At 39.2% G+C, this 22,252-nt stretch overlaps 1 protein-coding gene across 1 annotated transcript in view; it reads right to left on the minus strand.

Moving 5' to 3' along the window:
• col9a1b (collagen, type IX, alpha 1b) overlaps positions 1 to 22,252 on the minus strand; it is a gene marked incomplete at both ends in the record, with an annotated part of 40,657 nt that overhangs the window by 6,593 nt on the left and 11,812 nt on the right. Inside the window, 18 exons of the mRNA XM_080449570.1 lie at positions 2,061 to 2,105; positions 2,249 to 2,284; positions 3,137 to 3,208; positions 6,184 to 6,237; positions 6,339 to 6,392; positions 6,666 to 6,719; positions 7,484 to 7,528; positions 10,904 to 10,957; positions 11,220 to 11,273; positions 11,368 to 11,421; positions 12,126 to 12,179; positions 12,283 to 12,336; positions 13,139 to 13,192; positions 13,297 to 13,350; positions 17,681 to 17,734; positions 18,421 to 18,477; positions 18,725 to 18,757; positions 19,457 to 19,510. Of these exons, the coding sequence (XP_080305696.1) occupies positions 2,061 to 2,105; positions 2,249 to 2,284; positions 3,137 to 3,208; positions 6,184 to 6,237; positions 6,339 to 6,392; positions 6,666 to 6,719; positions 7,484 to 7,528; positions 10,904 to 10,957; positions 11,220 to 11,273; positions 11,368 to 11,421; positions 12,126 to 12,179; positions 12,283 to 12,336; positions 13,139 to 13,192; positions 13,297 to 13,350; positions 17,681 to 17,734; positions 18,421 to 18,477; positions 18,725 to 18,757; positions 19,457 to 19,510 (936 nt within the window). The remainder of the gene's footprint in view (positions 1 to 2,060; positions 2,106 to 2,248; positions 2,285 to 3,136; positions 3,209 to 6,183; positions 6,238 to 6,338; positions 6,393 to 6,665; positions 6,720 to 7,483; positions 7,529 to 10,903; positions 10,958 to 11,219; positions 11,274 to 11,367; positions 11,422 to 12,125; positions 12,180 to 12,282; positions 12,337 to 13,138; positions 13,193 to 13,296; positions 13,351 to 17,680; positions 17,735 to 18,420; positions 18,478 to 18,724; positions 18,758 to 19,456; positions 19,511 to 22,252) is intronic.

A 22,252-nucleotide genomic window follows, 5' to 3' on the forward strand; every position in this document is an offset into this window, starting at 1 on the left:
AATGTTTAAAAATATGTTTAAAAAAATGTTTAAAAAAATGTTTAAAAAAAGATAGGATGAAAAAAAGAGATCCAAAAAATTATTTATTTATGTATTTCTTACAAAAATGTATATACTATATACTTTTACTTTTTTGAAGTGACACACCTATTTATAGAATTGTATTTCGTCATGCATTCCTCTAGCCAATCAAAGGCATTGGTGTCAACATATTAATACGTATTAAGATTTCGGTCTTGTTGTGGGATCAATTCAACTCTAGTCCTCTTCTGTGTTACTGTTGTAGATGAGTATGCTTTCTTAGCTTTGGCCTTCTGCGCCTTTGCTTGACCAATGTCAGGTGTTCTCAAAGGGACACACACACGCGCGGACGGGTGATTTGGACTAGAAGATACTGTTCCAATCAAGACTGATTGATCCTGTCTTACCTCGCTTCAAAAACGTAAACGGCTTTTTGAAGTGACACACCTTTTTATTATAGGATTGTATTTCGTCATGCGTCCCTCTAGCCAATCAGAGACATTGATGTCAACATATTGACACGTATTAAGAGTTCGGCTTTGTTGTGGGATCATTTCAACTCTAGTCCTCTTCTACGTTACAATTGTAGATGAGTATGCTTTCTTAGCTTTGGCCTTCTGCGCCTTTGCTTGACCAATGTTAGGTGTTCTCAGAGGGAAACACACACGCACAGACGGGTGACTTGGACTTACTGAAGGTACTGTTCCAATCAAGTCTGATTGATCCTGTTTTACCTCACTTCAAAAAGTAGGGGCTTTTTGAAGTGACACACCTATTTATAGAATTTTATTTCGTCACGCGTCCCTCTAGCCAATCAGAGGCATTGGTGTCAACAAATTGACACGTGTCACGTGGAGCTTGCCCAATGTTAGCTTGGCTAACAATGTTTGCTCACACAAAGCGAAAACATATTCTCCACCTTCGGCGGAGACAATAACAAATTATTATTAGTAACAAAATTGGAAGGAGGGGGGCATATATATATTGCATAATCACTGATGGAGATGCTAGACCATGTACCAATACCTGTAGGGTACATTTTGGCCTGAGCGGGCGCTTGTGGCTAGGTCACGAGGTCACTCGAAAAGTACTCAGCATGTTTTCATGGCCCATTTGATTCTGAGATGTCATTTATACAAATGGACATTTTGGCCTAACGGTGGCGCTGTTGATGAAAGGCCATGGGAGTAGGATTCATCCTCCAGGGAACATAGCTCAGCCAGTGTCATGGACCCATAGATTATGTATTTTGTGCCAAGTTGACATTTTGGCCTGAGGGTGGCGCCAGAGGAAAGACCATGGGGTCACAGAGATGATTAGGGTTCATCCACCCTGAAGCATGAGGGTGCACACAGATTCCATGACTGTAATAATGTCATGGAATTCATTGTTCATGCCAGTAGTTTATGAGACATGTTGTTAGGGACCAAAGTGGAGGAAGACCAGACAGACAGACCAACAGACAGATAGACTTACAGACCATCTGACTGACAGACTGACAGACTGACAGACTGACAGACTGACAGACTGACAGAGTTACAGGACAGACCATCTGGCTGTAAATGGTGATAATCAGTGTTGGAAAAGTTACTAAAACATAGTAATATATTACTTATTACATATTACTTGTTTAAAAAGTAATATAGTTACTTTACTTATTACTCCCTGCCAAAAGTAATTAGTTACTTTACTAGTTACTGGAAAAAATAAATATATTACTTTAAGTTACATATTACTTTATAGTTACTTTCCAACACTGTGTTGGAAAAGTTACTAAAACATTACTTTCCAACACTGTGTTGGAAAAGTTACTAAAACATATTAATATATTACTTATTACATATTACCTGTTTAAAAAGTAATATAGTTACTTTACTTATTACTCCCTGCCAAAAGTAATTAGTTACTTTACTAGTTACTGGAAAAAAGTTATAATATTACTTTAAGTTACATATTACTTTAGTTACTTTCCAACACTGGTGATAATAAATGAACTGTGTGTGTGCGTGTGTGCGTCCGTGCGTGCGTGCGCAACTTACAACTTCTCCTTTGTCTCCAGGATTCCCCTCATCTCCTTGTACTCCCTATAAGCAAACAAAGTGTGTAAATTATTGATGTATTCTTGGTACTTGGTGGATATGCAAGATAATACAAACAAGGCCAGAGATATAGTTTTTCAATAGCAGTGTGTTTGTTTTCCCAGACAATATGGATTTGCATTTCGTACCTGCTCTCCTTTGGGTCCCCCGTCGCCGCCCTCTCCCTGAAATATTCAAAAACAAACATATCTCAGTTGGAATTGAACAGTAAGTGGAGTGTGTAAAGTGGATATCATTCATGTGATGTGATTCATCAATTACACAATTTTGCAGCGTGCCTCTCTCCAAAGGACCCAATGATGTTTTTGATTTACCACACTAGAGGGCACCGAAGAGCTGCCTTTTCCACTGTCAAATGCATTAAATTGCATTTGCAAACAATGCTCATTAGAGAACAGAATCACAATACTTTTCAATCATGTTTCCTCTCAGGGCTGAGATATAATCCAGTTATAGCTTGTGCAGCATCTGCAGCTTTTATGTCTTAACAGTGGTGGAAAGAAAGTAACTAAGTACATTACTCATACTTAAGTACAGTACAATATTGAGGTACTTTTACTCTACTTGAGTATTTCCATTTTTCAATACTTTATACTTCTCCACTACATCTCAGAAGCAAATGTTGTACTTTTTACTCCGCTGCAATCATTTGACACCTTTAGTTACAAGTTACTTTGCAGATTTAGTTTGTTAATACAAAACATACTGTACATTAACCACTTGAGCCCTATTTTAATAACTGATCTACAAGCTCACAATAACGTATCACATTACGACATGTTGTGAGCTTGTAGATCAGCTATTTAAAAAAAAAAGTACTTTACTCACGTACATTTTTTAATACAGGCCTTTTACTTGTAACAGAGTATTTTCATGTTGTGGTATTGCTACATTTACTTTAGTACTTCTTCCACCACTGTGTCTTAATCATTCCAGTGTTGCATTGTTCCACAGGCATCACATCTTAACAGGTTTGTGTCGAGGAGATGATGAGTGAGACTGCAATGTTTGCTTACCCTCTCTCCCTTCACCCCGGGCAGGCCTGAAGGTCCTGGAAGACCTGGGAGCCCCAGATCACCTTTGGGTCCCTAAAAAAAACACAAACAAACAAACACACAATCATAAATGTTTAATTTACACAACACTGCTGTGACAGTCAAACAAATCTATGAAGCCATCAAAGCTGCAGCATCACGTGGAGATCAACCCAATGAACCCTTAAAAGACATTCTCTCAACATTAAACTATATGGTGAACTAGCTTTGAAAGTCTCTTATCATGTTGCAAGGAAGACTTTCTAAAAACAAATGTCATAATTAAATTAAATTAAAAATAATATGCAACACAATTTGTATATGTAGGAGTCCCTGCTATGTCTTAGCTAAGGGGGTCCTTGGCCTGAAAAACGTTGAAGAACCCTGAAAGCTACTCAGTCAGTCATGTTTCTGTTCTTTTCAACAGTGGTGGAAAGTAACTAAGTACATTTACTCAAGTACTGTACTTAAGTACAATTTTGAGGTATTTGTACTTTACTTGAGTATTTCCAATTTCCAATACTTTTACTTCTACTCCACTACATCTCAGAGGCAAATATTGTGCTTTTACTCCACTACAATTACTTGAAAACTTTAGTTACTAGTTACTTTTCAGATATAAATTATGATATTACGAAACATACATTAACCACTTTAGCCCTATTTTATACATAGGCTATTTGAAAATAGCAGATCTACAAGCTCACAACGCGTCGCTTTGCGACGCGTTGTGAGCTTGTAGATCGGCTATTTTCAAACATTTTTGTACTTTTACTTTTGGTACTTTAAGTACATTTTGATTCCAGTACTTCTGTACTTTTACTCAAGTAAATTTAGAATTCCGGACTTTTACTTGTAACAGAGTACTTCTACAGTGCAGTATTGATACTTTTACTTAAGTAAAACTTTTGAGTACTTTTTCCACCACTGCTTTTCAATAAGCCTCTAAACCCATTTAGACCTGTTACACCTATACGTTGTTATACCTTTCAAGCCTATAAAACCTTTACTGTATGTCCTTGACTCAGTATGGGGCGAGTAAATTACCCAAGAACAGTTACTCTTCTGTTCTTAATTACTGGATTCTATACTGTGTACATAGACACAGAGGTTGATGGTCATTTCTTTGGTGAGTGGAGGGTGGGGGTGCTCTTGTTAAATAAAAGTCATTGTTTCTGGAACTTTAGAAAGGAGGGTGTAAACTGTAATAGATATGTTACATTTACTGAGCGTAAAAAGCTTGAAACTTTGGAATAGGGAACCTGTTTGTAGAATACTTAATCTCACAACCGTGCATGCTGTTTAATGTGCTGTTTCACCATGAACAGCTATTGTCTCTAAAGTTATTGTCTTTATGATAATGATATTTTATCATTCAGAAATATTAAAGCTATTACTGCAATGATAAAAGGAAAAGATTACATAGTATTTAACCACTTAAGCCCTACTTTGTTGTACAATGAATAGCAAAAATAGCCTATCTGCAAGCTCAAAACCCATTGTGAGCTTATAGATATTAGCTATTTCTGCTATTTTAGAAAATACATATATTTTTGAATTGATTAAATAGACAATTACAGTTTTTTTTTTAATGCCTAAAGTAGCGACACTAAGGTTAAATTGGTTAAGTTGGGGAAACATTGCTACTTTTTTTTTGTCATGGGTGTGTTTGTGTGTCCTTCCTCTTTGATCAGTGTCTGTGTCCCTGAGGAATGCAGGAAGCACAGAGAGCTCATTCAGTGTGGTGGTCAGTACACCACAGTCTCCCCTTACTGTGAAAATTGCCTTCATGTGAGATTTTAACCAGGCTTATTCTCTGGAACATTCCAGCCTAACAACAGCCAGGTCCGTACATTATTCCATCTTTCAGCTTAATTATTTTCTTTCTTTCGAAAAGTAAATAAATAAATAAAAATCGTTATATTTCTTTGCATATAAATGCACCATTTACCATTTTAAGTCAAGGTTTGGTGCCGTTGTCTTTATTTGGGGTAAGCTTTCATAACAGTGATGAACCAGCTCTGTGGCGTTGTGGTTAGAGTGTCCGCCATGAGACTGGGAGGTCAGGGTTCAATCCCCAGCCGGGTCATACCAAAGCCTATAAAATGGGACCCAATGCCTTCCTGCTTGGCACTCAGCATCAAGGGCTAGATTGGGGGGTATAAGTCCCTGGGACATACTAACATCATGTCCAGATGGGTGTCCTTGTACGTCAAGCTGCCTCACGCTCAGTGGTGTAAAGTAACTAAGTATATTTACTTAATTACTGTACTTAAGTACAATTTTGAGGTATTTGTACTTTACTTGAGTATTTCCAATTTCCAATACTTTTACTTCTACTCCACTACATCTCAGAGGCAAATATTGTACTTTTACTCCACTACAATTACTTGAAAACTTTAGTTACTAGTTACTTTTCAGATATAAACTATGATATAATGAAACATACATTAACCACTTTAGCCCTATTTTATACATAGGCTATTTGAAAATAGCAGATCTACAAGCTCACAACGCGTCGCATCGCGACGCGTTGTGAGCTTGTAGATCGGCTATTTTCAAATATTTAGTACTTTTACTTTTGGTACTTTAAGTACATTTTGATGCCAATGCTTTTGTACTTTTACTCAAGTAAATTTTTCATTCTGGACTTTTACTTGTAACAGAGTATTTTTATATTGCAGTATTGGTACTTTTACTTAAGTAAAGAATTTGAGTACTTTTTCCACCACTGCTCACGCTAAGGACACAGGAGATAGGCTCCTAACCTATGGGCCACATGGCTCTGTTCCCAAAGGCTGCTTATTACTTACTTTTATAACAGTGTTAACCACAGCCTTCTTCATATGACCATGTAGCAAAAAATAGCCTATCTACAAGCTCACATCGTTATGTGTTGTGAACTTGTAGTTCAGCCGTTTTCCCTATTGTAGAATATTTTGAGATCATTTGAATTTTTGCCTATAGCGACATGGCCAAGGTGGAAGTGTTTTATGGCATTGTGCACCAATGTGGTTGTAACAACTTACCCTGGCACCTAGTTTACCAGCAGGCCCACCGGGCCCCTGTTCTCCTATATCGCCCTGTGAAATAAAAACGGAAGAACGATAGACAATAGAGGGTTAATTAAAAATGAAACCAATGAGAAACAAAGACATTTATGACATAACGGAGCGATACTTACAGGCCCACCAATAGGTCCAACAGATCCCAGTTCGCCTTGTTCTCCCCGCTCTCCCTATTGTGTGACAATTAAAAGAAAAATGGAAATGACGTCACATCACGCAAGGGACCGAAATGACACAAGAAATAATGTCACTATAATAAGCCTGATTTAGACTTACTTGCACACTGGCGTTGCCTGCGGTAAATAGCAGATATACAAGCTCACAACGCGCCACATTTGTGACGCGTTGTGAGCTTGTAGATCTGCTATTTACTGAGCACGACACCGGCACGCAACTTAAGTATAAATCAGGGTTTATACACAAGCTGTGCCGTTCAGACTCACCGATTTTCCTGCAGGCCCCATTGTTCCCAGAAGGCCTGAGTCGCCTCCATCTCCCTGTATACAAACAACCACAGCTGATGTTAGCCTTGTTAGTTTGACTAATAACTGTTTTAAAGAGGGGAAAAAAACATTATAGACTATCATTTGGAAACCTTGAATGTCCAAAACCGTTACTTTTCAGCAAATGGAAAAAAGAAAAGAAAATCTGTGTTCCAGTGGATCCAATGTAGTTATTTAGTCACACGCTCTTGTTGTTAAGTGCTTACACAGCCCACAGACAGACTTAACCAATTTTACTTTGACATTTTTTCAACAATAGTAAAAGTAGCAGATATACGGCCCTATCTTGCCTTAACCCTAATGCCTAAACTTTTTTGGCATTTTTTATTATTTTGAAAAACATTTTAAAATAGTTTATATAGCGATCTACAAGCTCACAATGCGTCGATGTAGACCGGCTATTTTCCAAAAAAATATATGTTTTTCAAAATACCGGTAGTAAAAAATACCCAAAAAGTTTAGGCATTAAGCGCTAATAATGCCTAAACTTGGGCAAGATAAGGCTCATAGTATATAAACTCGCAAGTTGTGAGCTTGTACACCGGCTATGTTTGCTACTTTTTGACGAAGTAGGGCATTCATTTACAGAAAAACACAAGGTTTCAGCCCGACAGCTACAATAATGCAACATGCAAGTGAAAGTGAAAAGAGCTTTGCAGCACTTTGCACTTGAAAAATCTGTTATTTTCATTGGGCGACACAGACGTACAACAACGTTTAAACAAAGTAAAGAAACTAAAACAAAAATGTTGTCCAACCTTAGGTCCAGCTGTTCCTTTTGGGCCCCACACACCAGGCAAACCCTACAAAATAAACAAAGAAAACACATTAAAGCGATAACAACTGTAACTGTCTGCCCCTGCTGAAACCATGATAATGTCCTTGTGTTGTTATTTTGTTATTTCACTGTTCATTTAATTCTGCCCTCAGTTGTTTCCTGTCTCCATTGTTTTATTTACACCAGTGGTTCTCAAACTTTTTCATTTTAAGGACCCCCAGGTAGGTATGCATTAGGCCACGGACCCCTATAACTCTTGGGAGTTATACAGCCCTGTAAGAGGTCCATTTGGTTCGTAACTATCATTAATTTAGCTGGGGACCCCCTGGAAAGCGTTCCAAGGAGCCTTGGGGGTCCCCAGACCCCACTTGAGAATCACCAGTTTACGCCATTTGTTCCTCCGATTTTTCTCCCTCCATAGTGGCTCAGGAGGTAGAACGGCCGTCTTGGAATCGGAAGGTTTCTGGTTAACTTCCCGGCTACTCCTGGGTATGTATCGAAGTGTCCTTGAGCAAAGCACTGAACCCCTAACTGCTCCTGTGGAGCAGGTTGGTGCCTTGGCTTGCATGAATGCCTCCGCCGACAATGTGTGTGAATGGGTGAATGTAAGGCACTATATAAATTCACCATTTAAGTGCTATTCACACCAAGCACTATAACTATGTATATATACTTTTAAAACCTTATGTGCATGGCAGGGTCCACATCACAACTATAAGGACAACAGTATCGGCCCTTTACCATGTGCTTTTGTTTACACCATGTGACATCCTATCTTGGTCTGCCCCAGAGCCTTGTATTAGACTGAGAGTTGCGTCACCTCGGGGGCAGTGGTTCATGTAAACTCGAAATAGTGACAAACGCTCATAGACTTCAGTGCATTCCGTAAACTTCCGGTTCAGGGCTTTGTCACTATTCGCCAATAGAAAGGCTCTGTTGAATACTGGCCCGATGAAGTGAACAGAGGTGACACAACTCTCCTTATATAGCTCTGGTCTGCCCCTCCTCTATGTCATGTGTTACACCTGTGTTGATTGTGTGTTGCATTCACCTGTGTCCTGATTGTTTGTTTCAGGAGAGAAAACAACTCCAAGTAAGAATTCTATTCTATTCTATTGTATGGTCTAGTATGGTCAAGTATTTGCGTGAATGCAAAGCCTTCCACATAAATTGGAAAAGCCTCGTTCCAAATGCACATCTTTAATCTAATTCTGTGTTTTAGTAGTGGATGAAAATTTCATTTCTTGAACCCAGATGGTTTTTATAAAGAATCAGATATTGCTTCGTGGTCAGAAAATATTAGGCACAACCACTCAAACCCCCTTCACTTGGAGATTGTGACTTGTGAGAAGGTTTAGCTGGTGGGGTAAAGGATAGATTCATCCTCCCCGTGGGGACAACCAATAAACGTAGACAGTCCTTTGTGCCGCTAGCTATGAAGATGTATAACGAGGCACATGATGGTCATTGGGCTCGTTTAATATATTAATTGCTCGGAAAACAACAGTACAGTATGGACACTGTTAGACATGCTTAATGTGCGTTCTCTTGTCTTGCACTATGCAAGCACTGCTGAGGGTGTATAGTGTTGTACACTGTATTTTCTTTGTATGTGTGTGCCAATTATTGATGGTGTTGCATTGAATTGTGATGTCTTTCGATCATGCAGTATCTGTCTTGCCCTGTAATCAGTATCTTAACTGCTGTGCTGACTTTGGTGACTGAATTTATCAATAGAGGTTATTATCTTATCTTATAATAATCCCAGTCGCATTGATTCAGCTGTTTCTCTGAAGTTCTGCCCATCAGGCTGATCTCTGACTGGGACGTCTATCCTCTCTCATTCTTGTACAGTAATGCATGTCAGTGGGCATAACGTGTTCTGTATGTCTTTCCATTGACCAATTATTTGTACACAAACATTGAGAGTGCATGTGCGCAGTGGTGGAAAAAGTACTCAAATTCCATACTTAAGTAAAAGTACCAATACTGCAATATAAAAATACTCTGTTACAAGTAAAAGTCCAGAATAAAAAACTTACTTGAGTAAAAGTACAAAAGTATTGGCATCAAAATGTACTTAAAGTACCAAAAGTAAAAGTACTAAATATTTGAAAATAGCCGATCTACAAGCTCACAACGCGTCGCGATGCGACGCGTTGTGAGCTTGTAGATCTGCTATTTTCAAATAGCCTAGGTTTAAAATAGGTTTAAAGTAGTGAATGTGTGTTTCATTATATCATAATTTATATCTGAAAAGTAACTAGTAACTAAAGCTTTCAAGTAAATGTAGTGGAGTAAAAGTACAATATTTGCCTCTGAGATGTAGCGGAGTAGAAGTAAAAGTATTGGAAATTGGAAATACTCAAGTAAAGTACAAATACCTCAAAATTGTAATTAAGTACAGTACTTAAGTAAATGTACTTAGTTACTTTCCACCACTGCATGTGCGCATGCAGTTTGCATGTAAGTGATTCCCAACAGATTCCCAAACCTGTTGTTTTGAGGAGCGCTCGTTTCGGTTCACTCAACATCCTGTGCATGAGGCTCCCAGCGCTCCTGAGCGAGATGCTGGGGTGAGCGGGTGCCCGCTGGGCGAGCAGTCCATTGCCTGCCGTGGGCAGCGGTGGCCTAAAGGTTAGAGGCCTGTTGCCGGAAGGTTCCCGGGTTCGATTCCCCGGATCGAATCTGGGTGAGGAAGTGAATGGCCACCACTCACCCCTCCCCAATACCACTGAAGTGCCCTTGAGCAAGGCACTGAAGCCCCAACTGCTCCAGTGGAGCTGCTCAACTGGCCAACAGTATAAGACTGTGGTTGTACTGGGTCAGGACCCAGGTTTTAATTTGTGTGTCTGTCTGTCTGTGTGTGTCTATGTGCAGGGCGTTGCTGAAAATGAGCACTTGTGCTCAGCTTAGCTACTACCCTGAGTAAATAAAGATGAAAAATTAACAAAGCAGGAGAGATCACAGTAAATATTCTAAGCCTTTCTTCCTCTGCACTGGGAGGAAAACTACAGGCAAAGTTTGATGTAATTCATATTTATATGTGAATGCCGTGATTTATTTTCCTTTGCGTCTTATGAGTGGTCAGTTCTTTTGCAACCTGCCTGTGCGTGCATGCCTGCGCGATATCAGTGTTTACATGGTCTGATAAGGGCTCTCTATATGAATGGTGGTACATTTAACCACTTTAACCCTGATGTCCCTACTTTAAAATTTGAACAGTTTTGTTTTAGTTAAAAAATAAGAAAAATAGCAGATCTGCTATCTGCAATTTTCACTATTTGTCATAGGACATATTATACAGGGCTTAAGTGGTTAAATAAATGTATCCAAAGCACTTTAACGTACTGCATCGATCAGAATATGAATTCAGTGTCAGATCAAAGGGCATACTTACAGGAAGTCCCTGAAGCCCCACCTCCCCAGGAACGCCTGCTTTTCCTTGGCCCCCCTGCAGAGTAAAACATTATTTGATTGATTGACATCTTTACTGCCAAAAAGCATAACATTATGCATGCACACATATTTATTATACTTGCCTGTGGTCCACTGCAGGGAAAGAGAACCCTAACAAGTAACAACAATGTTCCTAACGAACATAAATGATCCTTGACAGTTATATTTATTTTACAAACTTTAAAACGATGAAAGAAAACAGATGTCAGATATCTTTTTTAGTTTTGTTCTAATATTCTTGTGACATACTGTCCTACCTTTGTCCCTGGCATCCCTGGAATGCCCTCACGAGCCTCCACTCCTGGCAAGCCCTGTTTGTAACAAGAACAACAACAAATGAATAATGGAAGGCATATGTACAGAACATAAAAACAATCTATGTGTTATTACTGATAGGACACTTACACCCTCTCCTTTGGGACCTGGAACTCCTGTGATTCCTCTTATTCCTTTAGGACCCTTTTGTTAAGAAAAGAAGAGAAAAACATTCAGTTTATTGTATTTCTAGAAGTATCCTTTATTAGTATTAACCCATTCAATCCGGGAATGCATCTGTGTCATTTTAGACTAGCTATAGCCATTATGCCTATTTTATACTTTGGCTATTCAAAAATAGCAGATCTACAAGCTCATAGCGCGGCACCGAGTGCAGCGCTATGAGCTTGTAGATCTGCTATTTATGAAAAATCATGAAAATGTAACAACATGATATGAAATTGCCCATTGTACATAGAAGAGAGTGAGGAAGATGATTCTTCACAAGTTGTTTATTAGCATCTTAACAGGCTATAGGTGGGTTTCTGCACAGCTAAGGGACACAATGCAGCACTCTTTACAGCATGGAACCATGCCTGGAGGTTCATCATGTTGGGGGCAAAGCCACTTGGCCTTTGGTGTAGTGTTGGGATCCTTTAGGATTTTAACGATTCCGGTTCCTTAACGATTCCCTCTTAACGGTCCGATTCCTTAAGGGGTCCCTTTTACGATTCCTGTACCTCACTGGTTCTTAAAATGAGGTACAGGGACCCTATGGGTTACTTGAGGTCGATAGGTCGGACAGTTCTCGAGATACATGAAGGACACACACACACACACACACACACACACACACACACACACATAGATTTTTGCGCATTTATAGATGGATGTTTTATGATACTGACCAGATCACCTTTAGGCCCAAACTCGCCCATCACTCCTCTCTGTCCCATGTCTCCCTGAAAACAGACGGGACATTAGGACGAACCTCCACAGTGACCTCAGACAGTGATGATGTCATAGTAAAAACTATTTACAGCACAGCAATAATAAAACGCTTACGGTGGCCCCGGAAACGCCTTGCGATCCTGGACCTCCATCGTGACCTCTGGCACCCTGCAATGACAAGCATAAATAATACAGCATGTCCGTTGCAAAGGATGATGATCTGGTTTATTGGTCTGTTATTATCTGGCCTTATTCTTCTACGTCTTTCTGCCATTACATCTTGGTTTTGTGACTGAGAGACTGCATGCTGCTGCTTCTACTACTGGACTATCTGCTCCTACACACCTAATCCACTTCTGACCCCAGTCTGGGTGTAGATTCTCTTACTCTGGTCTTTGTCAACTTCTAATGCAGGATTTGTACAGAAAATTGCTGATCTACAAGCTCTTGTAGATCGTCTATTTTCGGTGAGCAACACCGTCATGCAACTAAGTATAAATCACCCTTAAAGGAGCAATACCCCCCTTTTCAACCTATCTTTGTATAATTGGTCTTCAATAATATTATAAGATGGCTCCATTTCTGTCTACTCGGTGTGTAGGAGGTCTGTGGACAGTTCCGAAACCTGCCTACTAGTGACAACATCAGTGGACATGTTTTGTCATTTCAAACAAGAGTTCAAACTATGCTGTAGTTTGGAATCCCCATTGATGATATCATTGGTAGGCAGGTTTCTGAACTATCCGTAGCCCACCAATGAGACACAGAGTGAGAAGACGGAGATTGTGGCATCTTATAATAAGCATAAGTAAGGACCAATAACAGTTTATGAAGATTAGGTTGGAAATGGGTAAAGTGCTCCTTTAAGCATGTTTATAGACTGCTGCAACCAAGCGATAATGACGATTGGGTAAAAGTATAGTAAGTGGTAGAATCGCTCATCTTTTTTTTATATCACGGAATAGCTTACCGTCTCTCCCTTGGAGCCCATCATCCCCATGGCTCCTCTGATTCCTTGAGAACCCTGAAATCACACGAATTGAGTTTCAGTGACTATAAGGACATGCTATCACTAGACATGACAAACTAGAACAATGAGGCTCTAATCAATATCTAAAAACAACTCACTCTTGGTCCTTGAGCTCCAAGGTCTCCCAGTACTCCCTGTTCTCCTTCCTCACCCTGAAGTTATGAGAGAAATATGACAATGTAACAAAACCATAAATGTTCTACTTGGTTTCCTCCGAAAGGACCTGTAAGTATACTGTAACACGTACAGTGACTTGCATCCCAAAAACACCTTTCTATGTAACCTCATTTGAAAGCGAGGCTGCAGTTAATGTTAAAGCGCTGCCCTGACACACTACGAGTGTGCGTTATAAAAAAAAAAACATTGTTTACGACGGCTGCAGCCATACTGGAGGCAACAATTAGACGTGGCAAAACCTGTTGATGCGTCGGTCAAAGCTCTCTGTATTATTCGCTGTGTGCAAAAAGTATAATTTTTTTAGGAAGATCCGCCATCCCAATTGGAGCCACTAGAGGCGAAATGGTACAGAAATACTACAAATGGTCTCGTGTGCACCGGCATCTGAAAGTCCTATGTTTACTGGTGCTAGATCCCGCGAGAGCGTGTTGCTGGGACAGAGAAAGGTCGATAATGAAGTCGATTTTCTCCTGATTTGTCTCTCTGAAAAAAGCCATTTTAGTATGAGAATCATGGGAAGATCGTGTGGCTTGTGGCGATCGCGTCCGATATTTCGTTCAGTGACCATGGGGCTAAACTAAAGAATGGTTCAGAAGCTGTGTTCACGTTCACTCTGCCATTGGAATTTATAGACTCCAACCTGCTTCCGGTCACGCAGATACGGGAAGTAAATGATGATGAGTCTTGCCATTTTTGTCTTGGCCGTGTGGCACAGACCATCACGAGTTGGAGCAACACTCTTTTTTATCTCTTGATGCGCGCCTGTGACGCTTTCAGGGTGTCACAGCCTTAAGTGACCTCAATATAATAGACATCATTATGTAAAGCTGAGGATTTCATTGCAGATTGACATATTGCTGTGCGTTGTAAATTACGAATGACTTGTACTTTGGAAGGCTTGGCGTAAAATCAAGTTTTCTTTTCATAAAACTACAGTCGGAAGGTTTTATGTCTGTTGGACATAAACATCTTCCAACGGAGGGAGGTCATTGGAAAGATGTCCAAAAAATGGCGGTCCATTTGGTGTCCAATCCGGTGTGCCGTCTGCTTCAAATAACTTTATTGACATTGTTAACCAGTAGGTGCCCTACCCCTGTCACCTGGGTCTAAATGTCTCAATGGAAGAGTAGGTAGACCACATCCAACCACTGCAGATGTGTTAGTTATATTGTATTCTACAACGGCTAGTCCCATTCCTTGATTCTGATGGCTAATGGCTGAGAGGGTTTTAGGCACTTTACGCCCCTCAGCTGTTATAAAATACTCGGTAAACTGCGACCTCTAGTGGCTTATTGCTATATTAACATACTCTACCATTGTGACTGGTTAAAAACACATTTTATTGATTCAAATAAAAGAGCAGCTACAATGACACATTCACAGTAGAAACAGTGATGTAACAGTACAAAGTCAAAGAGCAGAGACTTTAGGATGGGAATGTGCTCTGCTCTCCTAATATCAGTCGGATGTTGTTGACAAGATTTGGTGATTTCGGTTGAGCGGGTTACTTATATCTGGAGTATCCCATTGTTTGGGAAACAATGACTTATGTCATAAGACTCGGGCTATAATGAAACAAGAATAGCTCATACACATGCTCAAAATTACTACAGAATAGCTCATGAAATGACAATATTATTTGAAAGGTTTTGCCTATAATGGCATGCCTAAAATAGGGACATCAGGTTGAAAATTGTACAAACAATAAACAATAAAATGGTATGAGATTAATATGGTTAAAAATGAAAACCTCTAAATCACATTCAAAGGTCTTTGTAGAGTCATCACGAAATTAACGACTCAGGGAAAATTTCTCATCATCGCCCTCATCACTGACTAGTCTGCATCCATTACATCAGTGGGGTTATGTGAAAAATGGAGATGCAAAAAAACGCAGCGTCAGCACTGCACATTATGTTGTGATGTACCATACACGCAGGTCGGAGCACCGGAGCGGAGGTGGGAGGAGGTTGGAGGAGGCGGTATGTGTTCCGTATGCAAATCAAAGAGCGCGCATCTGTTCATCTCTGACCTCCCTCCAGACGTAAATCAATTCGTTGCTGTCGGGCAGAAACCTCTTATCTCCATATTTCAACTTTTGGTGTGTTTTTTTTCCGTAAATTACTGCCCTACTTGATCATACTACAGCGTCACACAAAAGCATCAAAAGTAGCAGATCTACAAGCTCGAAACGCGCCGCGGAAAGTTACAGCCTTGGACATATGAGGTTTCCACCCCACAGAGACGATTAAAACAATACCAGATTTAGACTTAGATTAGATTTGTTTTTTTAAGAATGTGATTTAGATAGTGTGTTATTTAGAGAGATGCAAGGTTCATTGTTTACCTGATATCCTATAGTTTCAAATGTACAGGATCTAATTTAGATTTAGAGCACATTGTTCGGACAGATATGAGATTCATTGATTAGTACTATAGGCTACTTTTCTCTCTGCAGTCTACTTATGTGATGATTTACCTTGTTTATTGTATCGCTCTGGAAAGGGCGTCTGCTAAGTGCCTAAATTGTAATTATTATAATTGTAAATTATCTTTTAAGAATCTCATTTTTTTTACTTTTTAAGTAGTTTTATCTACCACACCGTTAAATCTGTATTGTAAAAAAAAAAAGGTGTAAATCTGTATGCCAGGAAACAAACGTTCCATTTTGTGAATGGGGGCGGGAAAAAACGTGCACGCGTGAGTGCAAAAGGTCCATCAAAGTGTGAGATTTCATTGGAGGGAGGAAATGATTCCCAGGCATGGACGGCAGACTGGCAGTAAATCACGGGCCCAGGCAGGAGCTGATGAAGGCAGATAGGCCCCTGGCTCATTTCCATTTATATGGTGCATGGGCACATTAGGGGCTGATTTATACCTAGTCACGTGCCGGTGTCGCGCAGTGAAAATAGCCGATCTGCAAGCTCACAGCGCGGCCATGCCGTGCCGCGTTGTGAGCTTGCAGATCGGCTATTTTCGGTGCGCGACACCGGCGCGCTGCCAAGTATAACGGCCCTCCTTTAGGGAGAACTTGTGTGCTTGTGTTTGAACGCCACTTCATATAAATCATATTCCATGCATTACAAGGGTACAGGGTCATTACTCATAGGTACATTTCCCCTCATTGAAATATAGTGGCACAGATATAGTGGCATAAATAAACATGGTGGCATAAATAAATATAGGGGCATAAATAATAATAATAAGGACAGAGTGCCGTGAATCCCTTGTTTGCATTTAAGTTGTGTGTGTCATTGCTGTTGGGTAGAAACCTTGTATGTCCAAAACCTTTCCTTTTATATATAAATAAAATATAAAAGTAATATTTAAAAAAATGTGAAAATATCAGATCTACAAGCTCACAACGCGTCGCATTGCGCCGCGTTGTGAGCTTCTAGATCTGATATTTTCATTACTTTTGTGCAACCCCTTGTATGATGAAGTAGGGCATCAATTCACAAAAAAAAACTAAAAGGTTTAAATATGGAGATATGAGGTTTATTTCTGATGTGGAATGTTGTGGTGTGTGTGTGTGGTAGCACTTGTGAAGGCGATTCCCTGTTTTTGTTGATAGTTTTTTTGTGGTCATATATTCAACGTCATTTATGTAAATTGAATGCGCTTAATGTCTGCTGTATGAGTATCCACGTCTTCCAGACTGGCTAGAGGTCTCTCTCTCTCTCTCTCTCTCTCGCTCTCGCTCTCTCTCTCTCTCTCTCTCTCTCTCAGAATGAACAGGATTGCAATGGAAATAAGTCGTCAGACGTGTTTTGCAATATGAATGATTAACCACTTAAACCACCTTGTTTTATAGGTACCTCTTCGTACGATGGTGTCACGCGCACATAACTGATCTACAAGCTCACAACCCGTCGTGAAGCAGCGCCATTGTCAATTGCAGTTCGGCTATTTTCACTATATTAAAAAAAACGGTTTTGGACATTTTCACCTATAACTGCATGCCCAAAATAGGGATGCCAGGTTGAAAGTGGTTAAGCACGGTATGATGATTGTGTATTGTATAATTTCATTAAATTAACCAACCAATCAACCAATCAATCAACCAATCAACCAACCAACCAATCAATCAATCAATCAATTAATCAATCAATCATCCATAACAGTGTTCATTTTGACAGAAAATTCTGATTTAGTCTTAGTCTTTTGAATAACACACCATTTAGTTTCAGTCCTATTTTAGTCATCTGAAATTGTTTAGTCTTATTCTAGCCTTAGTCGACTAAATATCAAAATCTTAGTCTTTCAGTCTTTGTCTTAGTCAACAACATTAACACTGATCCATACCTTGTGCCCTTGTTTCCCCGGCTCTCCTCCTTCTCCTTTCACACCTTTGTGGCCCTAGAAGAGTATTAAACACATTGAAGGAGGAGGCATCATCTGAACACAACACTGAACCTCACAACACTATAACACTGTTAGCATAATGCAGTGATTCTCAACCTTTATGATTACAATTAGCGTATTACAGTTTGATATGCATCAGGCCACAGACCCCCCATTTGATACTATCTCTGGGACCCCCAATCTACACTGTAAAATCTTCTGCTGGAAATGGAACCAAATGGACCTGCATGGGTCCGTCTGGTTCCATTTGTACACTCTCGGAGTTACAAAACTGTGAAGGCTCCAATCATTTGGCTAGGGACACCCTGGAACCCCTCAAGTACAGTGGTTCTCAAAGTGGGGTCCGGGGACCACCGTAGGGGTCCTTGGTCCTTAATAGAGCATCACAATAATTTTAACCACTTTATTCATTCATATGTTGGCTATTCAAAAATAGCAGATGTACAAGCTCACAGTGCGTCACTTCATGTCGCGCTGCAAGCTTATATATCTGCTTTTTTTTTTAATGCTTTTTAATAATTTCGATAATGTTTTAGCATAAATCTTCTCTTTTGGGGGTCCCTGGCAAAACCTTTTCAGATGGGGGTCCGCGGCCAAATACACATCAATGTGGGGGTCCTTGACATGAAAAAGAACCACTGCTCTAGCATAATGTGATTGTGTTCCACCATCCTACTCACCTTCATGCCTGGAAGGCCTGGATGACCTGAAGTCCCTGGAGGACAGGAGTTTGGGCACTAGAGCACAATGTCACATCATACAGTCAGGTATATTATGCAAAAGAAAATAAATAAATAATATTTTATTTTGAAGGTGCCGGTGTCTCCATGTCTCTCTAGCTCTTTAGTAAACAGAAAATGTATTTTAAGATCGGGATACCAATATCATCCAATCAGGAGAGAGAACTTATATAGGAGACACCTGTTACTGAACAAACACTCGAAATAGCAATGAAATGACATTTCAGAAATAATTGAGCCTTACCAGTTCAGCACTGCCCTGCATTCCGGCTGCACCCTAACATTTACACGAAACAAAAAAGAGAAGAAAAATACATTTGATTCAAATGGCAAAGGTCTCGTGAGTTATGAGCTCTACAGTATGTACATTGGAAGCATCACTGTCGGTGTTAGATGCAGTGGTGGAAAGTAACTAAGTACATTTACTCAAGTACTGTACTTATGTAAGTACAATTTTGAGGTACTTTTACTTTACTGGAGTATTTCCAATTTTCCACTATATCTCAAGAGGCAAATATTGCACTTTTACTCCACTACAATTATTAAAAAACTTTAGTTACTAGTTACTTTGTAGATTTTGATTATTATTACAAAACATACCTACTTCAGCCCTATAAACATTCAGGCCATATGATCTACAAGCTCACAATGCGTCGCGATGCGACGCATTGTGAGCTTGTAGATCTGCTATTTTCAAAAAGAATTATAAATGTTATACATTAGAAAACTTGTGAAATTCTCCATAATGAGTACTTTCTACTTTAGTACATTTTGATGCCAATAATTTTGTACTTTTACTCAAGTCAATTTTGAATTCCGGACTTTTACTTGTAACAGAGTATTTCTACATTGCAGTATTGATACTTTTACTTAAGTAAAAAATGTGAGTACTTTTTCCACCACTGGGTAGATTTTTTGTGTTCTAAAATGTTCAAATCAAAACATTGTCATTTATGATAAAACGGGTGATGCTTACTCTGACCCCAGCGGGTCCCCGAGGTCCCCCAGGTCCTCGCACGCCCATGGCACCCTGTAGGAAGAGAACATCACATTAGAGCTGGGCAATTAACCGAAAATATGTCGAAAGCCATATTTAGAACCAGTAACCGACGTCATCTCGCTCATGTAGGTTCATCAAATAACAGAGAAGCACGTCTTTTTGCTTCTTACATGTCAACTTTTTAAAAATCAATTAGTCTGATTATCCACTTAACCCTGTTAGCTGTGTACTTTGTAGTGCAATGGTGGCATACAAAAATAGTCAAATTAGAAAGTGAAAATAGCAGATCTACAAGCTCACAACGTTTTACGATGTGACATGTTTTGAGCTTGTAGATCTGCTATTTTCACTTTCTAATAATCATTCAGCCTGATCGGGGTAAACGTTTGAAATAATCATGATATTTATTTGAAGTCATATCACCTGCCCTGCATCTAAAATAATCAAATGAAATGCATCCATTCCTTCGTCATTGGACTTTGATTCCATTATGATTATATAGACTCGATAATAGACTCAATATTGAAATTGTTTTGCACTTCATTGTGAGGCGGTGTCACATGCCGAAGATAGCAGATCTACAAGCTCACAAAGCGTTGCAGCTATTTTCGCGCATGTCACTGGTGCACGACTTAGCATAAATCAGGCCTTATAGTGATGTGGATTCATGTGGTGTAAAGTAACTAAGTACATGTACTCATGTAGCCTACTGTTCTTTACTTTGTTCAGTATTTACAATTTTCAATACTTCTACCCCACTACATCTCAGAGAAAAATATTGTACTTTTACTCCACTACAATTATATGAAAACTTGAGTTAGTTGCTGGAGTTTTTGATTATTATTACAAAACACACTAACCACTTCAGCCCTATATATTTTGGCCATTTGAAAATAGCAGATCTACAAGCTCACAATGCGTCGCGATGCAACACATTGTGAACTTGTAGATCGGCTATTTTGTTCTACATTTTGAACTAGTGAAATGGGACATTCTGCACAATGAGTACTTTAACTTTTGGTACTTCAAGTATATTTTGATACAGATACTTTTATACTTTTACTCAAGTGCATTTTGAATACAGGACTTCTAGTTATAACAGACTACTACATTGAAGTATGGATACTTTTACTTAAGTAAAAATGTGAATACTTTTTCCACCACTGTGGATTAATGTGTACTGTCTCTGTAAGGTTAAAGTCAGAGATAAAATACATAGTCCTGTTAGAAGCTAAGTGGTTGCTGCTGCATCGATTTCAGTGGCTCTCTCTCAGGTTTGCCTCTGCTGTATGTTGATATACTGTATATTATGGTTGTCGAAAGCATTGGTTCCCAAGCAGTGGGTCGGGACCCATTTTCAGGCTGTGTTTTTTGTGGTCACAAATATATATCAATTTATTTACTTTCTTTTTTTGCATTTTCTACAATTCTTTTATTATTTAAAAAGACCTTCAAAGATCGAAAAAATTATAATAATTTACAGAATATTTTAAAGAAATTCACTCATCTTTTAAAATTATTACAGATATGTTCAAAGAATATATATATATATATCCATTAAAAAAATGAAAATAACAGATTTGTGACATGTGAGCTTGTAGATTATTTTCCACAAAATAAGGTCTCAGCTGAAGAAGTTTGGGAACCACTGGTCTAAAGAGATGTCATGTGTGAATCTGCTGTTATGCACAGCTGAAACCACTTATGGGATGATGTGACACCGTCAGAGCTACAATGCTTTGACATTTCATAAGGAAATCGTCATGGTGGAAAGTAACTAAGTACATTTACTTACTGTAAGTACTGTATTAAAGTAAAAGTTTTAGGTACTTTGACTTTACCGAAGTATTTCCATTTCTTTTTTCTTTTACTTTTACTTTAGTTACTAGTTACTTTGTAAAACATACATTAACCACTTCAGCCCTATATTTACTTTGGCTATTTGAAAATAGGCAATCTACATGCTCACAACACGTCGCATCGTGATATGGGACCTTCTGCATAATGAGTCCTTTTACTTTTGGTACTTTTGATGCCAATACTTTTATACTTTTGCTCAAGTAAATTTTGAATACCGGAATCTTACTTGTAACAGAGTATTTCTACATTGAGGTATTGATGCTTTTACTTAAGTAACAAGTGTGAGGACTTCTTCCACCACTGGAATTCGTGAGGATTCACTCGAGAAAAAAGTTACCTGCCGGAAATACATCTTTAAACCGCCATTAAAGATCTACTCAAATTATATACAGTATGCTACCATAAAGGCTGGACTTTAAAGGCTTCGGTGAAGGATAATCTCTCAAAGTTACTGGGAGTCTAATTGAATAAATGGATGGTGTTCTCAGCAGATACAACAACTCTAAGTGGGATTTACCAAACAACAAACTTAGGATAACCTTAATTACTTTGGCAGCTATTACAGTGACCTGAAGGGTACAGACAATACTTTCCATAAACGTCCCGCATGCTCAAATTAATAAATGATGATCAGTATAGTGACCTCTTAGGCCTTTATACTGCAGGAAAATCTGATTTGTTTCTCCAGTCTGATCTTTAGGAGTGACCGTCCACACTGTTATTTGCAAGTGATCAGATTGGATTTGTGTATTCAGGCATCGTCAATAATAGCTGATGTTCAAGCTCGGAACGTGTCGCATCACGACGCGTTGTGAGCTTGTTGATCAGCTATTATTGTGTGTGTGTGTGTGTGTGTGTGTGTGTGTGTGTGTGTGCGTGTGTGCGTGTGTGCGTGTGTGCGTGTGTGTGTGT

This window comes from Gymnoscopelus braueri (assembly GCF_963280865.1).
Source record: "Gymnoscopelus braueri genome assembly, chromosome: 14".
Lineage (NCBI taxonomy): Eukaryota > Metazoa > Chordata > Actinopteri > Myctophiformes > Myctophidae > Gymnoscopelus > Gymnoscopelus braueri.